This window comes from Tympanuchus pallidicinctus, unplaced genomic scaffold (assembly GCF_026119805.1).
Source record: "Tympanuchus pallidicinctus isolate F22 unplaced genomic scaffold, pur_lepc_1.0 scaffold21, whole genome shotgun sequence".
Taxonomy (NCBI): domain Eukaryota; kingdom Metazoa; phylum Chordata; class Aves; order Galliformes; family Phasianidae; genus Tympanuchus; species Tympanuchus pallidicinctus.
In genome coordinates this window covers 6,438,925-6,460,279 of record NW_026294733.1, presented here as the reverse complement: position 1 = coordinate 6,460,279, position 21,355 = coordinate 6,438,925, and the positions used below count along the sequence as shown (strand labels likewise).

The following is a 21,355-nucleotide window of genomic DNA, read 5'->3' as shown; positions in this document are numbered from 1 at the left end:
GGTGGTACAGACAATAAAAGGGACATAATGCTCTAATCTGAACAGACACCTACCATGACAGCTCCACCTTTCAGCACTCAGATATGAAATCTTATATTTAACTGTTTAAAATGTCTAGAATTTGCCATTCTGTGATTCTGTGGAATTTCACTGACTTCAACGAAGATATTCTGAGTTTTACCTGATGTACCTCTATATTTAACTTTTCTAAACATAGAAAATGAATTTTAACCATTTGCACGTGTTCTGGTAAGAAACTTCAAGCAAGTGTGTCTGTTATCCCTGCTGGAATCCATGTGCTATTGCATTGCTGTTTGCAAGTAGAATCACAGTGGTCACGAAGTGCCTGAAGAAAAAGAAAAAGTACTGCAGCAGTACTGAATAGACAACAACTAATTAGTTTAACTACAGTTAAAATTTATCCGTCAAAAAAAATCCGACAATTTTATCTTTTATACCAAACATCTATGGAAGCTACAGATCCTACAACAAAGGCTTAATAAAGCACTCACGCACACAGTAAATCTCCACTTACAGCGCCAACGTTTTCTACCTCTCAGTGAAGGAGTGAAACAAAGCTTGCTGGTTTACTTCACAGCATTGTTTAACTTAATGAATAGTCAAGCTAAATCCTTTCCTGTGCACAAAAATTCACTGCAATCTGTATGTTATACATTATTCATGATGATAAAATGGTCACTGGGAGGGAAGGATATATTCTGTGTTTCCCTACAGATAAAAGATGTGAGTGTTCAGCGAATAGCATATTTGCAGGAGATTATAGTTCCTGTGGAAATATAACTGTATCTATTCTCTCTTCTGTTGTCTGCTGATTGTATTTTAAGTAAAACTATTTCATTTAAAGTAGAAAATGTTTTCAAACGCAATGTACCAAATTTTCTCTCCCTGCTTACATCTCTGCTCTATCCATTTGCATTGTTTAAATCCTAAAGTCTTACCCAGGACCAGACCTGACATAGAATCATACAGGTTAGAAAAGGTCCTTAACGTCAACCAGTCCAAGTCCTCACCTAACACTGTCCACTACTAAACCATGCCCCTAAAGCACTGCATCCACACACCATTGCCTTATTTTCTCTTTCTTGTCACCTGACAAAAGAGATTGAAATGTCCTCACTACAGTGATTCCTGTTCGCTGCTTTATTATAGAGTACACTACAGGACTGAATCATTTTCCTCAGAATTGTAGTTCATTTAATGTGAAGAGTATTCTCAAGTAACTTGTCAATTCCAACATCTGAGACAGAAACTAAGGATGATGCTTTGCTTAGAGAGAAAGATGGAAAATACAGTTATCTGAAGTTGCATAAAAGGAAATGGAAAATATTTTGAGAGATTTGGACTGAGAGAAAGTGTACTGATGTCTTCCTCCCTCTCCTAAAGCACTGGTACTGATAAGACCATGATTCTGGTATTCAGATGGATCTTTGTCCCAGAAGAGCCACACAACATCTGAAATTCTAAGATTCAATATTTCTAGAAAAGCCTTGTTTTAGAGATGGCTTTTAGTGTGTTAGCTACTTCAGGCCACTTAGTTGTGTCATGAAGGTGGCTAGAGAAGTTCACAACAAGGAGAAAGAAAATGTTTTTTATTGTTACTTAATGGTTTGGGTAGTTGGATTTTAGGTAGGTCACCTGTGGAAGATTATTTCCTGGACTACAGTTACAGCTATCATTCCATGAAATATTCTAATCATTTAAATTACTGAATAATTGATCGTGAAATGATCACACTAATGACTTGGATAACTAATGTAATGTTGCTGGTAGCCATGGCAAATGACACAGGTCTGTGAGCTCCCATTCACAACTGGGAGCCCTGATTTAAACAGAAAAAATCAAGTTGAGTTTTTCCATCATTCTTAAGTCACAGAACAGGTGAAGCGTAGAAGAAAAACATGATAAAAGTAATACAGTAAGATGTGCAGTCAGCTACTACACCTTACCACATCATAAGTTTTAGCCCTTAGTAGTTGTATTTAAGTAATCTATTTTCCATTTTTAAAGATTCAGCACAAATTGGTTATAACAAGTGTTTATAAAGAACAGATGAACTCAGGAGTTAAGTTATGGAGATAAGCATCCATAACTTAAAATGATTGTTTTAAATTCTTTTTTAGCTGTAATTTTGTGTGGATTTATTTTCTTACAATTTGTTTACAGGCTATATGATGATGTCTCTTTTTACTGTGGTTATGGCAACGCACTAAAGTAGTAAGTGAAGGAGAGCATTAGATAGAAATGAAAAGAAAATGAATAATAGGCTCAGGTATTCTGCTGCATGAAGTTTGAGTTTAGCTTCTGCTTTATCTGAAATTGCCTAGGCATACCTAATTGTTAAAGGAGTAAACCTGGAATTACAAAAGTCTCAGAAGATATATTTTTTGTTTACCTCTATCTCTCCCCTTTCTTTTATTTCCCCCCCTTTTCTCTTAAAACAGTACTACACAACTCTGTGTGTAAAATCTGAGGAACTTGGGGCAGGATTGTTGTTGTTCAATTGCTTAATTTGATTTGAAGAAATGGAATAAAGATTCTTGTTCTGTAATACTCGATGAGATGTTTATATTTATGGCTTGTCAGAATACTTGTGCAATTTTTCTGTATTTTGCCAGCATGGTAATTTCAACCAGAAGGAAGTCACTTCTGGAATCAGTCATTCATGGTGTAGTCATCTCTACCTCGTGATCTGTCAGTGTTTAGAAACAAACATGTGAGATGCCAGAAATTTCAGCAGTTTTTCATATTAAATAACCCCCTGAACTTTTTTTTGAGATTGGGAGTTATTTTATTTTTGTCTACAGATGTAAGCTTTAAAATTCAATTTGAACTCATTATAAATCTTCATTAGACTAAAATATGTAACACAGAATGTTTACATTGTCATCTCACATGTTCAAGAACACAGCAAAACAGTATAGTGTGATGTTCCCCATACTGGGCAGGGGGGGTCAGAAACATTGTATGCTTATCCCAATTAAGGAACTACTGTCATTCTACTTGTTTTATTAACCCAGGTCATTTAAGAAATACTGAGCTAATAATATTACACTGTACAGGATATCTTCTGTTTTGTACCTGACAGTACTGTGATAAATGTTATTAGAAGAGCAAAGCTATAAGCAATTGCATTGACAACTGAGAAAATAAAGAATCTTGCCTTGCTCCATTAGTTTTTAAGTGGATTATTTAGCTGAAGTCAGGAAATAAAAACCTTAAGCATAGCCTCCCAACTTTGAGAAAATCTTTTTGCTGGACACAACAGTTGCTTTTCTAACTATGGAACAGGAAAAGTCTTTCTGTGAAAAACAAACTTATTTTGTGCTTCCTTTGCACATCGTCTTAATAAGGTAGCAGTAAAAATTTTGACATGGAGATTATCACTGTATCAATGCTATGTAAAACCAAACTATCAATACTGCAATTTGAGCATTCAGAATCAGATCCTGAATAGCCCTACACAGGGCACAGGAATAATAATAAAAAATTATAGACTTCTCTTTCAAGGCTGAACTGGGATGTTTCTTTTATAGCTTAAGTGAAAGAAGGTGAGAAGGAATTTCTTTTACATGAAGAAAACTGTTAAACTTCTGTAAAATGCTGGGCTGAAGCATCTTTGTAACAAAGGATATTAGAGATAGTGCTTGTCAATGGGAACCCTCTCGTCTTTATCAAGGGTGTATTATCAACTTTTAGGCTAGTCAAGGCTTTCTTTTTAAGTCTGGAGAACAATGGTAATGGAGGATATGGATTTTGGAATGTCAATAATCTGAACAACAACACTTAGACACAGATGCGTGGAAATGAAATGAGTTTTCTAGCAATCTGCATTGTCAACATTTTTTCTTCCTTTTAACATACCGATTATCAATCAAGTTTAGGATATCAATTAGAATACAGACATCTCATCCTAATTGCTAGAACAGGCATCCACACTCTGACAAGTCCTGTCCTCAGATTTGCTCGTTCCAAAATAAATACTTTAAAAGGCTTTCCCAGCAGAGTTCCTGCTGAAGTAAACTTCAGATGTCCCACTCCTGCTAATTGATTCAATTAGGTCATTGACTTATCTTATTCAGGTATGCCAGTGCAGTACTGTTGAAGGCAAATTTGTTTCTGTCACCTGGAGAAACCTTTGGACTGTATCTCCTGAGTGAGCAGACAATCTAATCTTGGAACCTAATTGCTTAGTAGCAAGTCCATTTTCTTACTGTAAATGTGCTTTTCACTGAAAGATGTTGGTAAGGAAAAGTTACATCAACTCTGCGTGTATGTGTGTATTTTTACAAAATAAATAGGCACATAAATGTGCTTTGTTATTTGTGTTTGGTAAAGACTAGGCATGATGGAAGACTAGACATCTCATGATGGAAGAAGAAACAATCACTAGCCACACCTTACTGGAAATCAGATTTCATTGTACTTAATAGCCATATGATAGCCCTTATCTTTAGTCAAGTGCATTAGGTAATTCCAAAATATTTAGGGAGCCAGGCAATAATAAATTATGAACAATACAGATATATTTGTTTCTTCTATTTTTCAGTTCTTGTTTCTTTTGATCATGGAAGTGTCGTAAACAGTCATTTTTGTCAGAAAATGTGTCTTGAAGTAAGGGCTCGATGAACAGAAAACAGTTGCTTGATACATAGCTCTTTAATTAACTCATCATGAAACTAACTCATTCACAAAATGAGTGTAAGCAAATAGTGAAAATTAAATTATTATTTTCTTAAACAGTCCTGTTGATTTCACTTCATTTTTTAATGCACAGTAACCAGTAGTAACTGATGTGCTCCCACTTAAACCAACTTACACCATGCAAGACGCTGTTTGCACTCATACTCATAAAACAGACTGTGCATGGGTGGATATGGAGTTTAGTCCTAATCACAGGGTAAATGTGTGATACGTTAAGAATGTAAGTGTTGAGCTACTGTCTCTGTGTCAGCTGAGTAGGAAATCTGTCAACAAGTGTGCCTGAATTTTCCCAGCAGAATGCATTTATTTTGATAAAATGGACCATGTTGGTTTTGTCATGAAATCCCAGTGGACTTTCCTTGGTGGTTGGTACTATCGACATGTTCTGGTCAGAATCTCCTTACTTTTATTTGTTGTACAAGCATCCTGGCTTCAATATAGGAATTTTTAGCTCCTCTGCTGTTATATGCACGTTAGGGTGAATATAGTGGTAATATTATGACCTGTACGCCTCTGGAGTAGCCCCTTATTTTATGTTTCTTTTTTTTTCTATTGAAGAAAGAATGACCATAAATAAATCTTTATCACATAAAGAGGAGGAGTAAAATTCTATAATATTGTTAGAACTACATTTCAATCTCTTATTCTTACATAAGAATAAACTATCTCATTCAGAGGAAATTGTCACATTTCTTCCCTACCAGCAAGTGCAAAAGGAAAATTGCATCTTATTTCCAGTGCATGAGAAGAGACATGGAGCTCAATCCATGGCGTATGATACTCATGCTACATTGCAGTGGAGAACTGACATATTCTCTATTTAATTTTTATATAAATCATTCAATGAAATCTTTAAAAAAAAAAAACCTTCTAAAAATGCTATTTCTTAAACCCTTCCAATTTTAAGTCACTTTTCAAAAGAAAATAATGCACACAAACATTCACAGATCATGCTTCAGTATGTCAGAATATAGAGTGATCATTATAATACCTTTCAGATTTGCAACAATGAGAGATGTAAACTAATGATCTGTTGGTGACTTTGAGCAAACAACAGACTACTCACAAACAGAAAAAAGAAAAAAAAAGTGAATACTCATGCTGAAGACTGTGGCTATTATGGATAGGGAACATTTTTCACAGAATTGTCAAAGGAGACAGTTTCATCAAGCAGGATCTGATGTGTACATGTATGTACAGAACTCCATTCCATTTTTGCACAGTAACAAATTATTATGAACCCAAGTTTCATTTCTACATTTCCATTGCTGCTTTTGTGATTTCATGATGAAAGATTTGCTTTGTTAGCCTTACTCTTCTGTCCCTGACAAGGCTGTTGTCTGTATAAGATTTGGCTCCAAGAAGTAGAGCTCTGAAGATAAACTCTCAAGTATCAGTGGAGATTTATTGCATGCTTATGTAGCTTGCAGAGCATTTTTAATGTGTCAAAACTAGATTCCTGTAGGAGGAAACAACTCAGAAGCCCCACTTGATTATGCACACAAAGTTAATCCTCAGCAAAGACACAAACAATCCATCAGTGCTTTGACTTTTGGGCAAATTCAAGACCAAGCAAGAAACATTTAGTTCAGGGAATTAGAACATATGTTTCCCTGCTTAAAAACACAGCAGTTCTGAAGGCGAAACGTTTTGGACACCTTTCACACCCCGACAGGGAAGAAACAAAGAAAGAATCCAAGTTTGTCTCAGGCATTCTTACTTCCATCAAAGATCCTTTGAAGCTGTGGTGTGAAGGAAAGTATTCTCCAGTGCTAGCAAAGTATCCAAACTCCATGAGAATCACGATTCTATTGTGTTCTTGTGTGTGGACAAAGAAGCACACCTTACTGAACGAGCCAAGAACTTGTAACACAAATCACAGTAGATCAATACAAGAATCATCATCATCAGTGCAGATGTAATTGTGTAGAGAAATAATATTTTTTGAAGAAAAATTTTCAATAATAATAATAAAGTTTTTATATATATGCTACATATTCATTCTATGCCTTTTCCTGATGTTAGTTTCAGCTTTTCCCTCCTCAATTAGGTCCTGAGATTGGTGGTGTCATAATGCTGGCAGTAGGGTGTTACAGTGAGATCTAGCATTCTTGTCTGGAAGGAATGTGATGGTCATGTCAGTAGTTTCTTGTTTCTCACCCAAATTATCTATTTGGGATCAGTTTTTTTTATGTTTGTTAACATGCTTTTATATCTTTTCTTTTTCCTTACCATCTACAGCTCCACATTAATCTAGGCTTGCCACATAAGGTATCTAATTCATAGTACCACATAAGGTATTAATTTGTGATTCTTTTTACCTCTAAGCCACATTTGCCTAGCTCTATGTCTACAATTCTTAAACAGGCCACCAGTGACATGTTTCTAGCTATGGGCTCTCCATTCCCAGCCTGTGCCCTATCCCTTATCACCTCATGCCTATACTCCTCTATGCTGTATCCCATGTCTTCAGTTCTCAAGGCCTCAGCTATAGTACTATACTTTCTCTGCACTGCATCACTTTGTAAATTCTTCATTCTTCATAGTCACCACTTGTAGCTGTTGTCTATGAAACCATGGTTATACCATACAAAGATAAATAAAAGTCATACAAGTTAGCCATAGAGATCTGGTCAATTAGAGAAATTGCTGTGGCAGCTAAACCAGTTAAAAGAAAGCTGTAAGCAGGTCAAGAAAAGTCCAGACCCAGCAGGCCTGGTGCAGAGCTTATGGCTTGTAATAAGCAGTGCCAGGGTACAGAAAAAGATGTAAAAAGAAAATAAAAATGCTTTGTATATCTATTGCATAGAAAGATAATCATTTGTATTAAGCTTTTTATGCAAGAAACTTCAGTTTTTTCTGAATAAAAAAGCTAGTTTAATGATGAAACTAATTAGATATCTCAGCAACTTCTATCAGTCTCCAATAAATAAAATGTTAGGCATGTAATATACAAATTTTACCTACCTCTCAAATTTCTGACATGTGAGTGGGCTGGGCATAATGATCACTGCAAAGCCTATCTTCCCATCGCTTATGTTTATATGTGACTATTAACTCAAGTCAAAACACCAGGAAAATAGGAGCCATTTCTATTTCACATACACACACACATACACAAACATGTATCTCTCAGACTTCTTCCTCCAGAAATATTTTGGTAGATCTTATTTCACTCTCTCTCATCAGTTAAGTAGGATTTTATTTTATAAATAAATATACATTGCATTGCTTATAAGCAGAAAAATCTTTCTTTGTAAAAGAAATAAAGTTTTTTAAAGATAAAGCTGCTAGGAGCATATTTTAGAGGTAAAAGATACTCAGACATAGAGGAATATGGATACTTCATAAGTCAAAAAGAGGGCAAGAATCAGAACAGTCGCAGTGTACAAGCAGTAGCTAAGAAAGTTGTCTCATTGAGTTTGAGTAATGTGTGGAACTGGCTACAAGGGTCAGAAATAGCAGCAGATGTAACCATGACAATATTCCAAAAACAGAGAAAATAGCATTGGGAACAAAGATTATAGAGTACAACTATTACTGATTTATTTCTGGAATTCTTTCATTTCTGAAATTCTTTCATGAGAGTAAACAATAATATTAAGATCTCTAATGAGACTCAGGTAAATAGATTTTCAAAACTTATTTGTCATTACGACAGTAAGAAGTGCAGAACATATCAAAGAGAATTATACAGAGTAAGGAAAGACATACAGAAGTGAAAGCAATTCTTTCATTTTAAAAGATTATATAAGAGGATATTTTATTTTTTGGTTTTCGCTGCAGCTAAAATGAAAGACCCACTAAAGATACTGCAGAGCATTTTTCAAATATAAACCAAAATTCCATGTGTTCAAGACCACTGTGTCTAGATCCCTAGCAGGTTCCTTGGCCCCTTCTCAGAGCTCTAAGTAACCTCCACTATGACCATGACAGTCATAAGTTTTAAAGCTGAACAGATGCAAAACCAACCAGTGATGGACAGCTGCTAAAATCTAACATTACCAGCTCATCTAGAACTAGTTCATTCCCAGCTGCTGGGTCTCTGTTTAGAAAATGTAGGCACCAAATCCTTGAGGTGCCATTGGTGGAGGGTATACTATTTGTGAGCTCAGAAGGAAGATCCATGTTAATACCTGGGGTAGCAGCAAAACCATCATGACGTTGAAAAATAAGGTAACTGGCAAAACGTGTTGTTTCATAGCCCATTTTCTATGGGTGCAGAGAAGATTCCACAATAAAAAATGTAGAATACTTGACAACTCTATGATGCTTCCGAGCTTATGTGGGTACTTTGCAAATGGCATCATCAAGATCTCTTAAAAACAAGAAGTGTTTTCGTGGATTGAGCAGATGCCAGAAGGGACAATTAGCTAACAATGGAGACTGTAAAACCTGAAAAGAGGGCAAAGCCTTGAAATTAACAGAACATGAGCAGAAGCTGAAGTAGGATGAAGATGTTTTACTAATCATAGCGTATCTTCCACATAGCTAAATTCATATTCAGTTTTCCCTGCTCCAACATCCTTTTATGAACAGACTTATGCAGAGTAACTGGCAGAGGACTGATGAGAAGAAATTCCCCTGGGAGCCAGCAGAGCAAGCCTTTTACATGCAGTTTGTTCCCCTGAATCCCTAGGTAATTTGGCAAATATGCCTCAAGATATTTTATTAAATGAAGAACAGGTGCTGTTACAAACCTTACCATTTTCCAGGATACATTCTCAGTAAAATGATTTAGAAGAAAGGACGTAAGCGGAATACACTGAACTGGCAATGTTGCCATTTTTGCGTATCTGCATCAGATTTTTCGTGATTCTGCTCTTCACACTGCTAATTGCTTAGCATCATGATTCTTGTGCAGAAAACCATACTGGTAAACTTGTCATTGGTAGACATGACAACTCTATCAAAGTAATAAATGCTTCACATGCTTCACATTCTTCACAAATTTGGATTTTTGCAGGTAAACTGAAATGAGAAGTCCGATTTAAAATACATACAATTTATTCATTATTGAGCTTCCATTCTTTTCATCAGAACCTTTTGTTACTATTTAATTGAAGAGCTGAAACCACTGTGTGCGCAGGTAACAACTGCAAATAATACGTTTCTCATTCTCTAATCTGAATGCATATGACAATGAATTTAATCACCTCTGCTGCTAATCTACTATAACGAGAATAAAATAAATATTGCTTTGTGTACTCTAATTGAAGAATTGATTTTACAGATATAGTACTTGTCCTCTTCCTTTTTTTTTCCTTCCTTAACAGCTGTTGTAGCGAAAGCTGCAAATTGTTTTCTGTTCTAAGTCTCTGTGGAAGTCTTGAAACACTCAGAAAATTCTCAGAGTTACCGTGTGAGCCATAGTTCTTAGCTTCTTTCCAAAGATTAATTTTACTACAAAACTCCAAAAGTAATGCCTCCTATTTATTTCCATCAAAACTGCAACAGATGTGAAGAGCACAACAGTGCTATTTGAAAGAGCAAATTCTCAGCTACAAAACACTATTTTTCAACATAGTCACCACCATTAGCTGTGCATTTGTGCTAGCGATGAACAAGAACCTGCATGCTGTGAGTGTAAAAATCTGTACCAGCGGAGGTGACCTGCTGTCACTGTTGCCACAGATGGAACGCACCACCCACCACCTCATTGTGCTCACATCCACTGTTTGGTCTCCATAAACATTTAGCAGGCATTTGATGAATGGAGGAATTCAATTCCACAATTTTGCTTTATACACACTTCTGTGTCAGACGCCATTTTGTCAGACTGCCCCTCTGCCGCCATCTGTTGCACAGCAACAACATGTGATGGATACTGGTGGAAAGGTTCAACATCTACTGCTATCCCACCAACATCTGCTTCTGATATAATGGGTTGAAATAATAAAATAGGAGGCATTAATTCCACACCAGCCCTTGTAAAATACACTTTTTGAAATTTGTGAAAATGAAATTGTTCTTATTCCTCTTAAAATGAAGCCCACATAAGGTTTGTTTTCATACAGGCATTCTCCGGATAAATGAATGGTAAATTCTGAAACTCAAAAAAAATAACCCTTATGGCGATGCCTATCCAGAGTAAAGGGTCAGAAGTTGTTGGATATTAATAGCAAATATGAACTTGGAACTGCTTCATTCTAACACTGAGAAGCTACCACTCTAGAGACGGTGGTGGCAGCTATAAGATGAAAGGAACACTGTCCTCATGTGTGGAAAATTCAGGTACCTTAGCTTTGTAACCTTTTTGACAGCAAGCAGGTAGGGTTGAAGAACTGTATTACCATGACCAGTGGAAGAAGAGAATGCTTTCATGTTACTCTTCATTGCCTCTTAAATATTGTGTTCATAGCCTGATTAGTTACGCTGGACTTGGAAGTTAAGAATTTGGTTCTAAAGATTTGTGGCAATTTAATCTCATGTGTTGTATTAGAGATTTAGTAAGGTTTTAAGTCATTTTAAGCACATGCTTTAAGTCTTTAATGCAGCTTAGTAAGGTTTTTGAGCTTTTCCCATAGAAACCAGGGAGAGAAAATGAATATATATATATATGTATAAAATTAATGTAATGCTGATTGTCCTTGCCCTAAGGAGTTTACAAATATCAATATATATTTATTCACTGTAAAGCAGTCTTTGACTATAGCTAACTATTTTGGTCCAACAAAAGAGCAGTAATATTTTGGATTGTCCTTTAAGGTGCTCAGAGCTTTTAACAACTGCAATCTTCCCCTCTTCTAAATCCCAATCTGCCAATAAGACAGAGATTCCTTTACTACCTTACAAAACAGTAATGTAATATATAAACAGGTTAGGGTTCATAGGCTTCGTTGGCCATAGGATCAAATTGCATCATATCAGTTATTTATTTATACAGAAGCAGAAATGAGGGTTTTCATTCTTAAGTTCATCTACTAAGATAGTTCTTGGCAATGCAAATATTATTACACTATCACGTGCCTTCTTTCTTCCAAATCCTCTTACCACATCACTAGATCTCCAATCAAAGTTGCATGCTGTAGTAATGGATTTGCTTTGCTTCTCATTTTTCTGCGCAACTGAGATCTACTGTCAGCCCAACAACCTAACATATCAACCTTCCCATCTGTGTTCTCATTCCACAGTGGCCTTTCCCTTCTCTCTAATTAAAAAAAAACAACTGCCCAACTTCACTTCATACAAAAGGTTGCCCTGCATTCATCATTTTGGTCTCTTAATTTGATCATAATAACCCATCCTCTTGAATCCCTGCATCTGAAGTAACGCCAGGCTTCTTGCCGCTCTGTTTGAAACACTGTGTAATTCCTATTCATAATTCATTTCCATATCTCCTTCGGTTCTACCTCCAATTCGTAACAACTGTGCAGCCTTTCTCACAGTTAAAGCCCTTGCTCTCAGAAGTCTTCCTAAGAGCTATCAATGATTCATCTGCAGAAAGTCAGGCTGACTGTAATTTGAATTATATCAATTATTTGATTATATTCTTCATTCACTGGCATCTGCCTGCTTGTTTGCCTTAAGTGTGATATCTGTTTGGGCAATGGTTTCTCAAATGTTTGAAAATATTGCCTGTACCACAAATAAGTATGAGCCAGTAATCTGCACTGATCTATATTATTGATTTATTAGTGTTTTTTGGTCAGTTGAGTACATTTCTGTACACAGGCACATTTTGAGCGCCTAAATTTAGGTAATAATGACTCTTTGATGTATAAAAGTAGAAATAAGAGATTTAGTTTGGGATAGCAAAAGGAGAAAGATGCATGAACTTTATGAACTTAATGAACCTTAATCAGCTGTGCTCCCTTGCCTATTTGATGTACACCTAATCAAAGACTTTTAAGTGTTAATCTACAGTGAAAAGTTTTTTGTGCCTTCATTAGGTTTTGGAGTACAAAAGTAGAGTATGTCCTGTACCATCTTTTTAAAGATTGTACAAGAAGTGAGCAAGTGACTGATTTCTTTATCCGACCATTATGAGACTGGTTTGATGAGTTCCTTTGTCTTAGCCACCAATATGCATGGATCAGTGAGTTACAGAAAGAAGTGCAGCAGCACTTACTAGCATATTTAATAGTAACAAGTCTTTTTAACTTTACCTTATTAATGTTAATTTTTCTTAATTTTTTCTTTTATCATTCTTTTTATTTCTATCTCTTTTCCTGCTTTCTCTTGAAAAACAATCTGAAGGACATTTTTTTACAGGATAAATTAAGTGAAAGTGCAATTCAGTACATAATCCTCAATCTGTTGCAGCAGGCAGATTTCTGTTTATATCTGAAGATATTTCACTACAGATTAACAAAAGCTTCATATAACCAGAACATGCTATTTGTGTTACACAATACAGCACTGAATCACTATTGAAGGAAAGCATTTTCTGATTTCATCCGGTGTTTTCCAAGGAATTCTGTCAGACAGTTATTTTTGGGTATGCATGAGAATCTTTTTGAGATGCACTTATCAGTCTATAGTGCCATAACTATTTTTCTGTAAGAATAAAAAGCTCATAAAGCTTAATATAAGTGGTTCAGAGAACAGCTGGCCTTTCATCTCAAGAGTTCACACCAACATCCAAGGTGGCATTCAGTAAGAAAATATAATTTCATATGTGATTACCTGCATCATTTGGAATAATGCAGGCATAAAAAGTAAATATCTACTCCTCACATTCCATTCTTTCCAATGCTTACTATTATCTTTCATTTCTTTTAAATGTTTTTCTTTCCATGTACTGATATTTTATGGTAATAATCTGTATACATTGGCTTAGGTTTTATAAAAGTGCTATTTCTTTTATGTTTTGCTATTTTTGAACATATGAAAGTTCTATCTTGTAAGAGCAATATTTAGTTTGATATACAATGGCCAGATTTCACAGTTAGGCCTACGCATTGTGTTGTACATTACAGATTATGTGTGAAAATGTCCTTCAACTAAATCTGAAAAAAAATAGAACTGATTCTGTAGTGAAGAAAATATGACACATAAATGATTTTCTTACTTAATTGTTTGCTTAATTGAGATTCTTGTATAAATTACTGAACTTCTATCAGCTGCCGTCACTTTGCAGGCATGAGGATAAAATAACGATTACTCTGGGTCAGATCAGCTATATATCAGGTCATGTATTTTGCATCTGATATGCCAGTAGCAGAAGAGTGAAAACTGTGGCAAGAACATAGCAATTCTTCCCTAGTAAAATCTCTCTGCTTTCAGAAACATGCAGCTAGAGATTTCCTGTAATGAAATCTTGCACTGACTTTAATACTCCTTGGTGTATTTTTCTTGGTTTTGATTCTATATAAAACTTTAGACTTTGCAGTTTCTGATTAGAAAGAAAAACATTTTGTTAAGTTTTCACACAGCAGTGATCATTTCTTGAGGTGCTCTGTGCCTTTTATGTAAGAGAACACAAGCGCTGCTTCTGTCATGAACTTTTTTGATGTTGCTTAGAACATCATATGAAAAAGCATTATGCAGCTGAGGCAGTCATTTGAATGGGAAGGTGTTTGCAAGATTTCTTCTCTGCTTATGCAGTCACTGAATTACTTCTCCTCAGTGATGGCTTTCAGCAGCAGTAAAGCCTCCTTTTCATGAAAGTAGTTGCATTAAAAATATTATCCATTCAGATAAATAAGAGGATATCATTGTGTGCCAGAATGAATGCCCAATATTCAGTCTGACAAGATTCACATATTAATTTCCTGTCCCAACTATACAACCAACCCAGAATCACACTAACTGTAATCCTCACTGTTATCTCTACAGCTGTTTTCAACCTACTGCCTTACCCCTCTTTCACTTTGTCTCAGTAAATTGGCAGATGCTGGATCTTGTGAAAATATCTAACCGCGATCCCCCTCTTTTTAAATTCTTTTTTGAATGAATAAAATGAAAAATATGTTTTATATATAATTTTCTCACTTGAAATAGTTGCATAGTATGTTATAAATGAATTTCTAACCAAGAGCAATCCCTGCTCCTTAATGAAGAAATTATTTTATGGCCAGAGGGTCAGGACAAGACCTGTGTGCCACTTCAGATCAATTTATGTTATAGTTTGTGGGCAGAAGTGCAGTGTTAAGTTTATGCTGATATTCTATTGGGAATAAATTTCACCCTGGAAGAAAAAAAGCCTGTTTGTAGCTATTGTAAATCAGTTAGCAGGAATGTAGGTTGAGATCTTTTTGTGAAGAGTAAAAGCATTGTAAGTGTAAGAAACACTTCCTGAAGATTCTTTTAAGCTACAAGTTAACTTTGGGTTATTCCCAGCTCTGAGCTTGAATATAACTAGCAATAACATTTCACATCAAATAGGTCCTGGCTTTTCTCTCAGCAGCAGACTGACTTCATTTGGTCAAGCATTGCTGAGAGGATTAAACTAGGTCCATTATATGAGGCTGCTGAGATGTTCAGAATTAGATGTAGAATAAAGTGCTGAATTCTTAGGAGACATCACTGCAATGAAATGAAATTGAAAATGCAAAATCAAACCTTACTTATGATGCAATAAATCTACGATGCATCAAAACAAACAAAACTCAATTCTATTTTCCCTGAGTCAATCTTTCTGTGTGTGTGTGCATATATTGCAAGTCTGAATCTGTATTAAGGGAGCCTTTAGCTAGCATTGTATTCTCCACTGCCATACAGTAGTTTGTAAAGCAGCAGTTTATACTGCACTGGTGATGCAGAGGACGACAGTGCACTTTAGTCATTTTGTTGTATGTTTTCAAATAACAATCAAATGAAAACTATATTACAAATTTATAAATTATAAAATTGGTATCTAGCAATGTGTAAAACTTTTATAGCTGAGCATAACATGAGAAGGGCTACGAAGTACTGAGATAACTTTAAATGAACTAGTACACCTCTCTGGTGCAGGACAGAGCTGGAACAGTCTCAGCAGAAATATGAGATGAAAATATGAAAAAATCAACCTTCCTATAAGCATGTGTGTCAGTTGTTTCTCACCTATATCTAATGTTTTACCTACTCCTTATTCATAATTTACAACTCAGTTCTTTGTAGGAGCAAGAAGTGGTCATTACTTGAGTACAAAAGTGTTTAAGCATCGCAGGACTGACACTTGCAGTGAGTTTTCTTTGACCAAATATGTGCTTCCTTTCCTTTAATGCATTTGCTCCTGATGGTCTCTCTTTTAACTTTTTGTGCAGTGTTACAGTTTCTCAACCAGCCAACTGAGCAAGAAACAAGAAAACAAGACCACAGTCCAAATCAACAAGATATTTTTTTCCAGATCAGTTTAGACTTAAGACACAAAGCTGTGATTTGAATGGCCACTGAGAAAATATGTAATACAAACTGTATGGGAAATAGTACATTTAATGAGTAGATTCATTCCTAAGGCTATATTTTCTGTAGTTTGTTGTTATTTTTATTAGGAAGTTTTGCTTCTCAGATTTTCAAAGGCTTTCTAATATTACTTTGCATATTCATCACAGTAATTTGTAATAAATTAATTTTAGCATGCAAGTTATGGCTAAGTGGTATAAGTCACTAAAACAGAAGTTAGTTACAGGGTTTAATCTACACTTCCAAGTGCAAGTAGGGAAATTATGTCTACTATTTTTTACGCTCCCATCAAGATATCAGTAATGAGCAAGGGAGAATCTTGTTTAATTAATTGTTCAAATCTAGTTTATGTCGTTGCTTTTTGTAGTCTTTCTATTAGAATCATAGATGTTCCACGTTCCTTCTCTGAAACAGTTTGAATCCTGGCATTATAACTGATGTTTGATAGCAGTCAGAAATACAGTATGGCTGTAAAAACTCAAAGGCAGTTTTGCCCTCCTTGCTGCCCCCCACTATTCCAAGTAGAGTTCAGGTCCTCTTCCAGACAGTCTCACCTCTGCTCAAATAAACACTGTGTTATACAGGCCGGTCAGCACTAGATCTTCACTTTCACAGTAGCATGGACAAGTCACTGTTTAATGGCACCTAGATTCACATTTTCTGTCCTGATGCCTCTTTAGAAAGGACCATTCCTTGTTAGTTGAGAAACTCGCTCTTGCTGAACTACGTCATATTCCAGTAACTCTCCTGGTGACTTCTGCAGTACCTCTGGCTTAATACAAGTGCTGTGCACTGTGTGAAAGCATTGGAAGCTAGTGTATAAATGACTACATTTACCAGATTAATACCAAACTGATGTTAGCAATCTTTACAGTAATTCTAAAGGACTGTTCAGCTCAGGGATATTCATGCCCCTTTTAATCATTGTTATTGTATCACTTCTCACACAGCACAAGAAGCCAGCTGACACTGCTAGTGCTTTGCAAGAACAATTTTATTTATATCCATGCTAACAAATATGTGCACATTCACATACACATCAAAATAATTTGGTGTTAAAATGATTTTCTGACTTGTGTTTTTTCTGACCAATCTTGACAGTTTTCAATTTTAGGTATCTAGTGCAGCATAGAAACATTGCTGTTCCACTACTTGGGCACTTATAAGAAGAAAAATAAAAGTAGTCAGTGTCCAACATTTCACATCTAGGCATTGCTCTGTACTGTTCTCATGTGATTTTGCTGACAATTTGTTAGAACCAATGGCTGTGCAAAAATAACAAATAAAACCTGCATGTAAACAGTATGCAGGGTATAGCTCTAAATCTGTCTGAACCTTTGCTGGTCAGCAAGCTCTATTAGATGTAATAAGCATTAAATACTCACTGCATGTTTGATAAGTTTAATCAAATATTAGTTCCAATTAAACGCCACACTGATATATGCAAATCTTAAAGTATTATCTGTACATTTTTAAAACCTGTTCTCAAACACAGGATTTTGGTGCACATAACTTTGGAGTTTTGTTTGGTTCATTTTCACTAAAAGAGTGTTTCAGTCAAGAGGGTGGGCTGCACAATGCGGTGCACGTGTTTGAGTGATGGGACGATGGGGAAACTCTATGCAGTTTGTTACAAACATCATGAAACATGGAAGGAAGTGCTTCCTAGAACTTTTCTGTGCACAATTATAGGGATGTACTGTGCAGGTGTGATGAAACTAATTATATTAAATTACTGCAAAGGTAATATGCTACTGTGCAGTAATGGGACATTTATTCTGAAATTATTGAAATCATGGTTTATTGTTTTCAGTGGTGCTTGAATGGTTTTCTCCAATGAATTTCTCAAGAGTATAATCTTTTTATATTGAATTGGGAAAATACTCTACGCAGTATTAATCTGTGTAACTTCCATCAGATTCTGCAAAGACTGAAACTTTTGCACATACTGACTATAGCAACACTTTTGTTCACACGCATAACACGGAACATGTTAGTGTTCAGTTCCATAGGTCTGTAAGAATTTCAATGTCCAAGACAAGTGACACATATTGCAATTAAGTTCCCTTACATCTGAACTGTTTGATGAATTTTAAGAACGAAAAAATTTGCTTCTGAATGATGTCTATAAAGAAACACTATCTAAAATCAACATTCATAACTGTCAGTCCATGACTTTCCAAAACTAACACTGAAGTTTCTTCCACAACAGGAGGAGAAAGGTATTTTGATTATTAGAATTAGAACATCTTCATGCTGATCCATTGAAAATATTTTTGTAAAGCATTTAGAATTTTCCCCTTCAACTATATTTACATAATGTTTCTTCTCTGTCTGCTATTCTTCTTTAAAATATGATGTAAAGAAGGTGTTAGAGGAAACCATCTTGCCAATTAGATGATCATGAGCAGAAAACAACCCTTTTCTGAGCTGAAACTTTAATTTCTACTATAAAGAGTTTCTTTTAAAGCTTTTGAAATAATTTTGGCAAAATTCCTTGAAGGTTACGTCAATCTGTAAGATGAGTGAAAAGAAGGAAGTGTGTTGAAATAACTATCAGGGATTATTTTGGTGGAAGTTTTATGGCAAAATGAGACTGTGTTTGTGTAACCTGAATGCTTAATAATGAGAAAGAAGGAATAATCACACAGAGCCATAGAAGCACAGGTCTAGCCACCTCAGCTGAAGTCCTCAGCATTGTTCAGCTGAAGTGCTTTCTTGAAATCCTCTAAAACCTCATTTTCCATTGCTATATTCACATAGTAATCTTACTATGAATTACATAGAATTCTTACAAAATCAGAGAAGCCTTAAGCTTTTCCTACTTCTGATAATGAAGTATTTCTCCTAGTGGGCTCACCAAGTTTTCTTTCACTGTCTACTCAATTTTCATCCATTTTACATATATCTTTAGAGAAATTCTTCACAAAGTTCTCTTAATGTGATGAAAGTTACCATAAAACCCAGCAACTTTAGTTTTGCTGGCCATCAATTTTGGCCTTTTGTTTTCCTTGAAAGTAAAATCCTACCCCAGTAGCTATAAAGTTCAATTGTTCTTAAACAGAAAAACCAGAAAGAAAAATGAGTAAAGCCACGTTTTAGTACAGCAATGTCCAGGGAAAAGAACTGAGATAAGAAGGAAGGTAAATTTGAATGAGGAGACTGTATGAATACAGCATTAATAAATTAAAAGTAGTGGGTTCTAACTTCTGTGATGTATATATGACAACATGGCTTGTGCAGCTGTGAGGAAAAGTCTATTACCATTTAAAAGGCCAGGTACTTTGCAATGCAGTGCTACTTTCTCCTTCAAACTGTTAAATGCACAGTCCACAATTTTTTGCAAGAATGCCTAGTTCAGCGTAATGCTTGGCACTGCAGCTTTACTCACTCCCCCCCCATCCACTTTCTGCCCATCCGTATATAAACTCCTTCTTCCTCTGCTATAAATTTTTGGCTCTTTACATTCATGTTTACATTGCACACATGCAACATGCAGAGGTTATCTTCAAACACAACATGTGCCAGCCTGTGGGGGTAAAAGCTATTGTAAACATTCATCCAATCTAAGTGCCTGTGTGATTTGCAAACACTTTATTACATCCCATTGCTTGTTCCATCAGCATTAAAAGCATCTCAGAAACCTGGAAATGTGGGCAGCACCCCACTGCCTGCCCTGGGAGGGTTGCAGAGATCTGCATCCCTGTCCTTGGTCCTAAATCCTCGCGCTGGCTCCTTGCAGATGGAGCAAACTACAGTGCTTCTGAGCCCAGAGCCGGGGCACAGCCATGATGCGGCTGCTTCGGTGGAAACAAACATGAAGGCACAGACAATCTGCCCACAAAACACAGCTGTATTGTAACTCCTTGCACTCTAGCAAACAATAATTCAGAGACAGACGGCTTCATTAATATGGCATCAAATTCCATGAAACACCCGGCATGTACCATCGCTCACACACCCGCTGCTTACCCTCCCCATCCATTTCAGAGCAGCCACAATTGTAACAGAAATAAAACATTCTAAGATCTAGTCTTCTAGGAGACAGATGAATGCAATGCCGTTATACAAACCTCCGGCATTCTCACTATGGCTCTGCAAATTTGCAAACAGCATCTTCACCCCCCAGCTCTCCCTCCCCCCCCCCCCCCCAACAAACAGAATCAGAAAGCACATCTTACCACTGGATGAGAGAGATGAACACAAGTGCCCACACCATCATTTTGAGAGAAAATGCAGGATTCAAGAGTGCAGTGCTCCCCAGGCTTGTTGGATTTGAAGGAATCATCTCTTTCTCTCTCCCCCCCAACCCTGTTTTTTCCCCTTTCCTCTTGGTTGCAGATGGATCCGTCCCCTGCTTTAATTTTTTTTTTTTTTTTTTTGGTAGTGGTTCTCCCCCCTCCCTACCAGGTCCCGTCAGTGGGATGATACATTGCTCCCAGCTGCGGGAATTAATATGCAGGGGGGCAGAAATTAGATCTGCACAAGCCCTTTGCAGATATAATCAAAAAACGTCAGCTCAGGCAGCAGGCAGCAGCTTCTCGATCCAGGGGAATAATATAATCGGGAGAAAAGAACAGAAAAAACACACACACACATAGGCACTCACAGAATAAAAACAGTCAAAGGAAGGACAAACACATACACATGCACATATCTACAGAACTACTCACATACATGCAAAAAAAAAAAAAAAAAAAATCTGAAACAGCAATGGAAAGAGTAAATGAGAGGAAAAAAAAAGAAATGAAAGAATAAAGCAATGGAGCTTCTGCCTGAATGCAGATTAACTCCGAGGTCAAAGTGGAAATGATGCACTCTGCTGCAGCACAGATTAACACATGCGTGGTGTCAGCCGTGGTGCTTTTTAACCTTTGATTACACATATGCAGGCAGCCGGGATTTTCGTTTTGAAGGCGAGAAGGATTTGGCAGGCATAAAAAGGGAGGTTGGAAGGAAAAGCTTGCCCTGTGCTGCTGAGCATCCTCATTTTTCTAAACAGCTTGAAAATCGTGATTGCAAAGCGAAAAAATAAAAGGATGGATGGGGGAGTGGAAAGGGGAGGGATGGTTGTTGCTAAGTAACTCAGGAAATAAGGAAAGCAGCATTGGTGGAGTCAGTATGAATGAGGTGATTTAGTGTGTGATAGGATTAGGGAGAAATGCAAGGTTTTCATCTCCCCTCCCCCTAATAAAATCAGGTTAGACTAACACAGGAAATACTTCCCAGACAGAGGGGAAACATTCGATGCCCATAAAAGCTGCATATTGCCAAATTTTGGAATCCCAAGTTCCACTGTTCA

At 36.4% G+C, this 21,355-nt stretch overlaps 1 protein-coding gene across 2 annotated transcripts in view; it reads right to left on the bottom strand.

Annotated features, from left to right (window-relative positions):
* The window catches only part of GABRG2 (gamma-aminobutyric acid type A receptor subunit gamma2), a 68,097-nt gene extending 47,005 nt beyond the window's left edge, over window positions 1-21,092 (bottom strand). For both annotated transcript variants that reach the window (XM_052684832.1, XM_052684833.1), the window contains exon 1: window positions 20,235-21,092. In XM_052684832.1, the coding sequence (XP_052540792.1) occupies window positions 20,235-20,341 (107 nt within the window). In that variant the 5' untranslated portion in view covers window positions 20,342-21,092. The remainder of the gene's footprint in view (window positions 1-20,234) is intronic.
* Window positions 21,093-21,355: the final 263 nt, after the last annotated feature.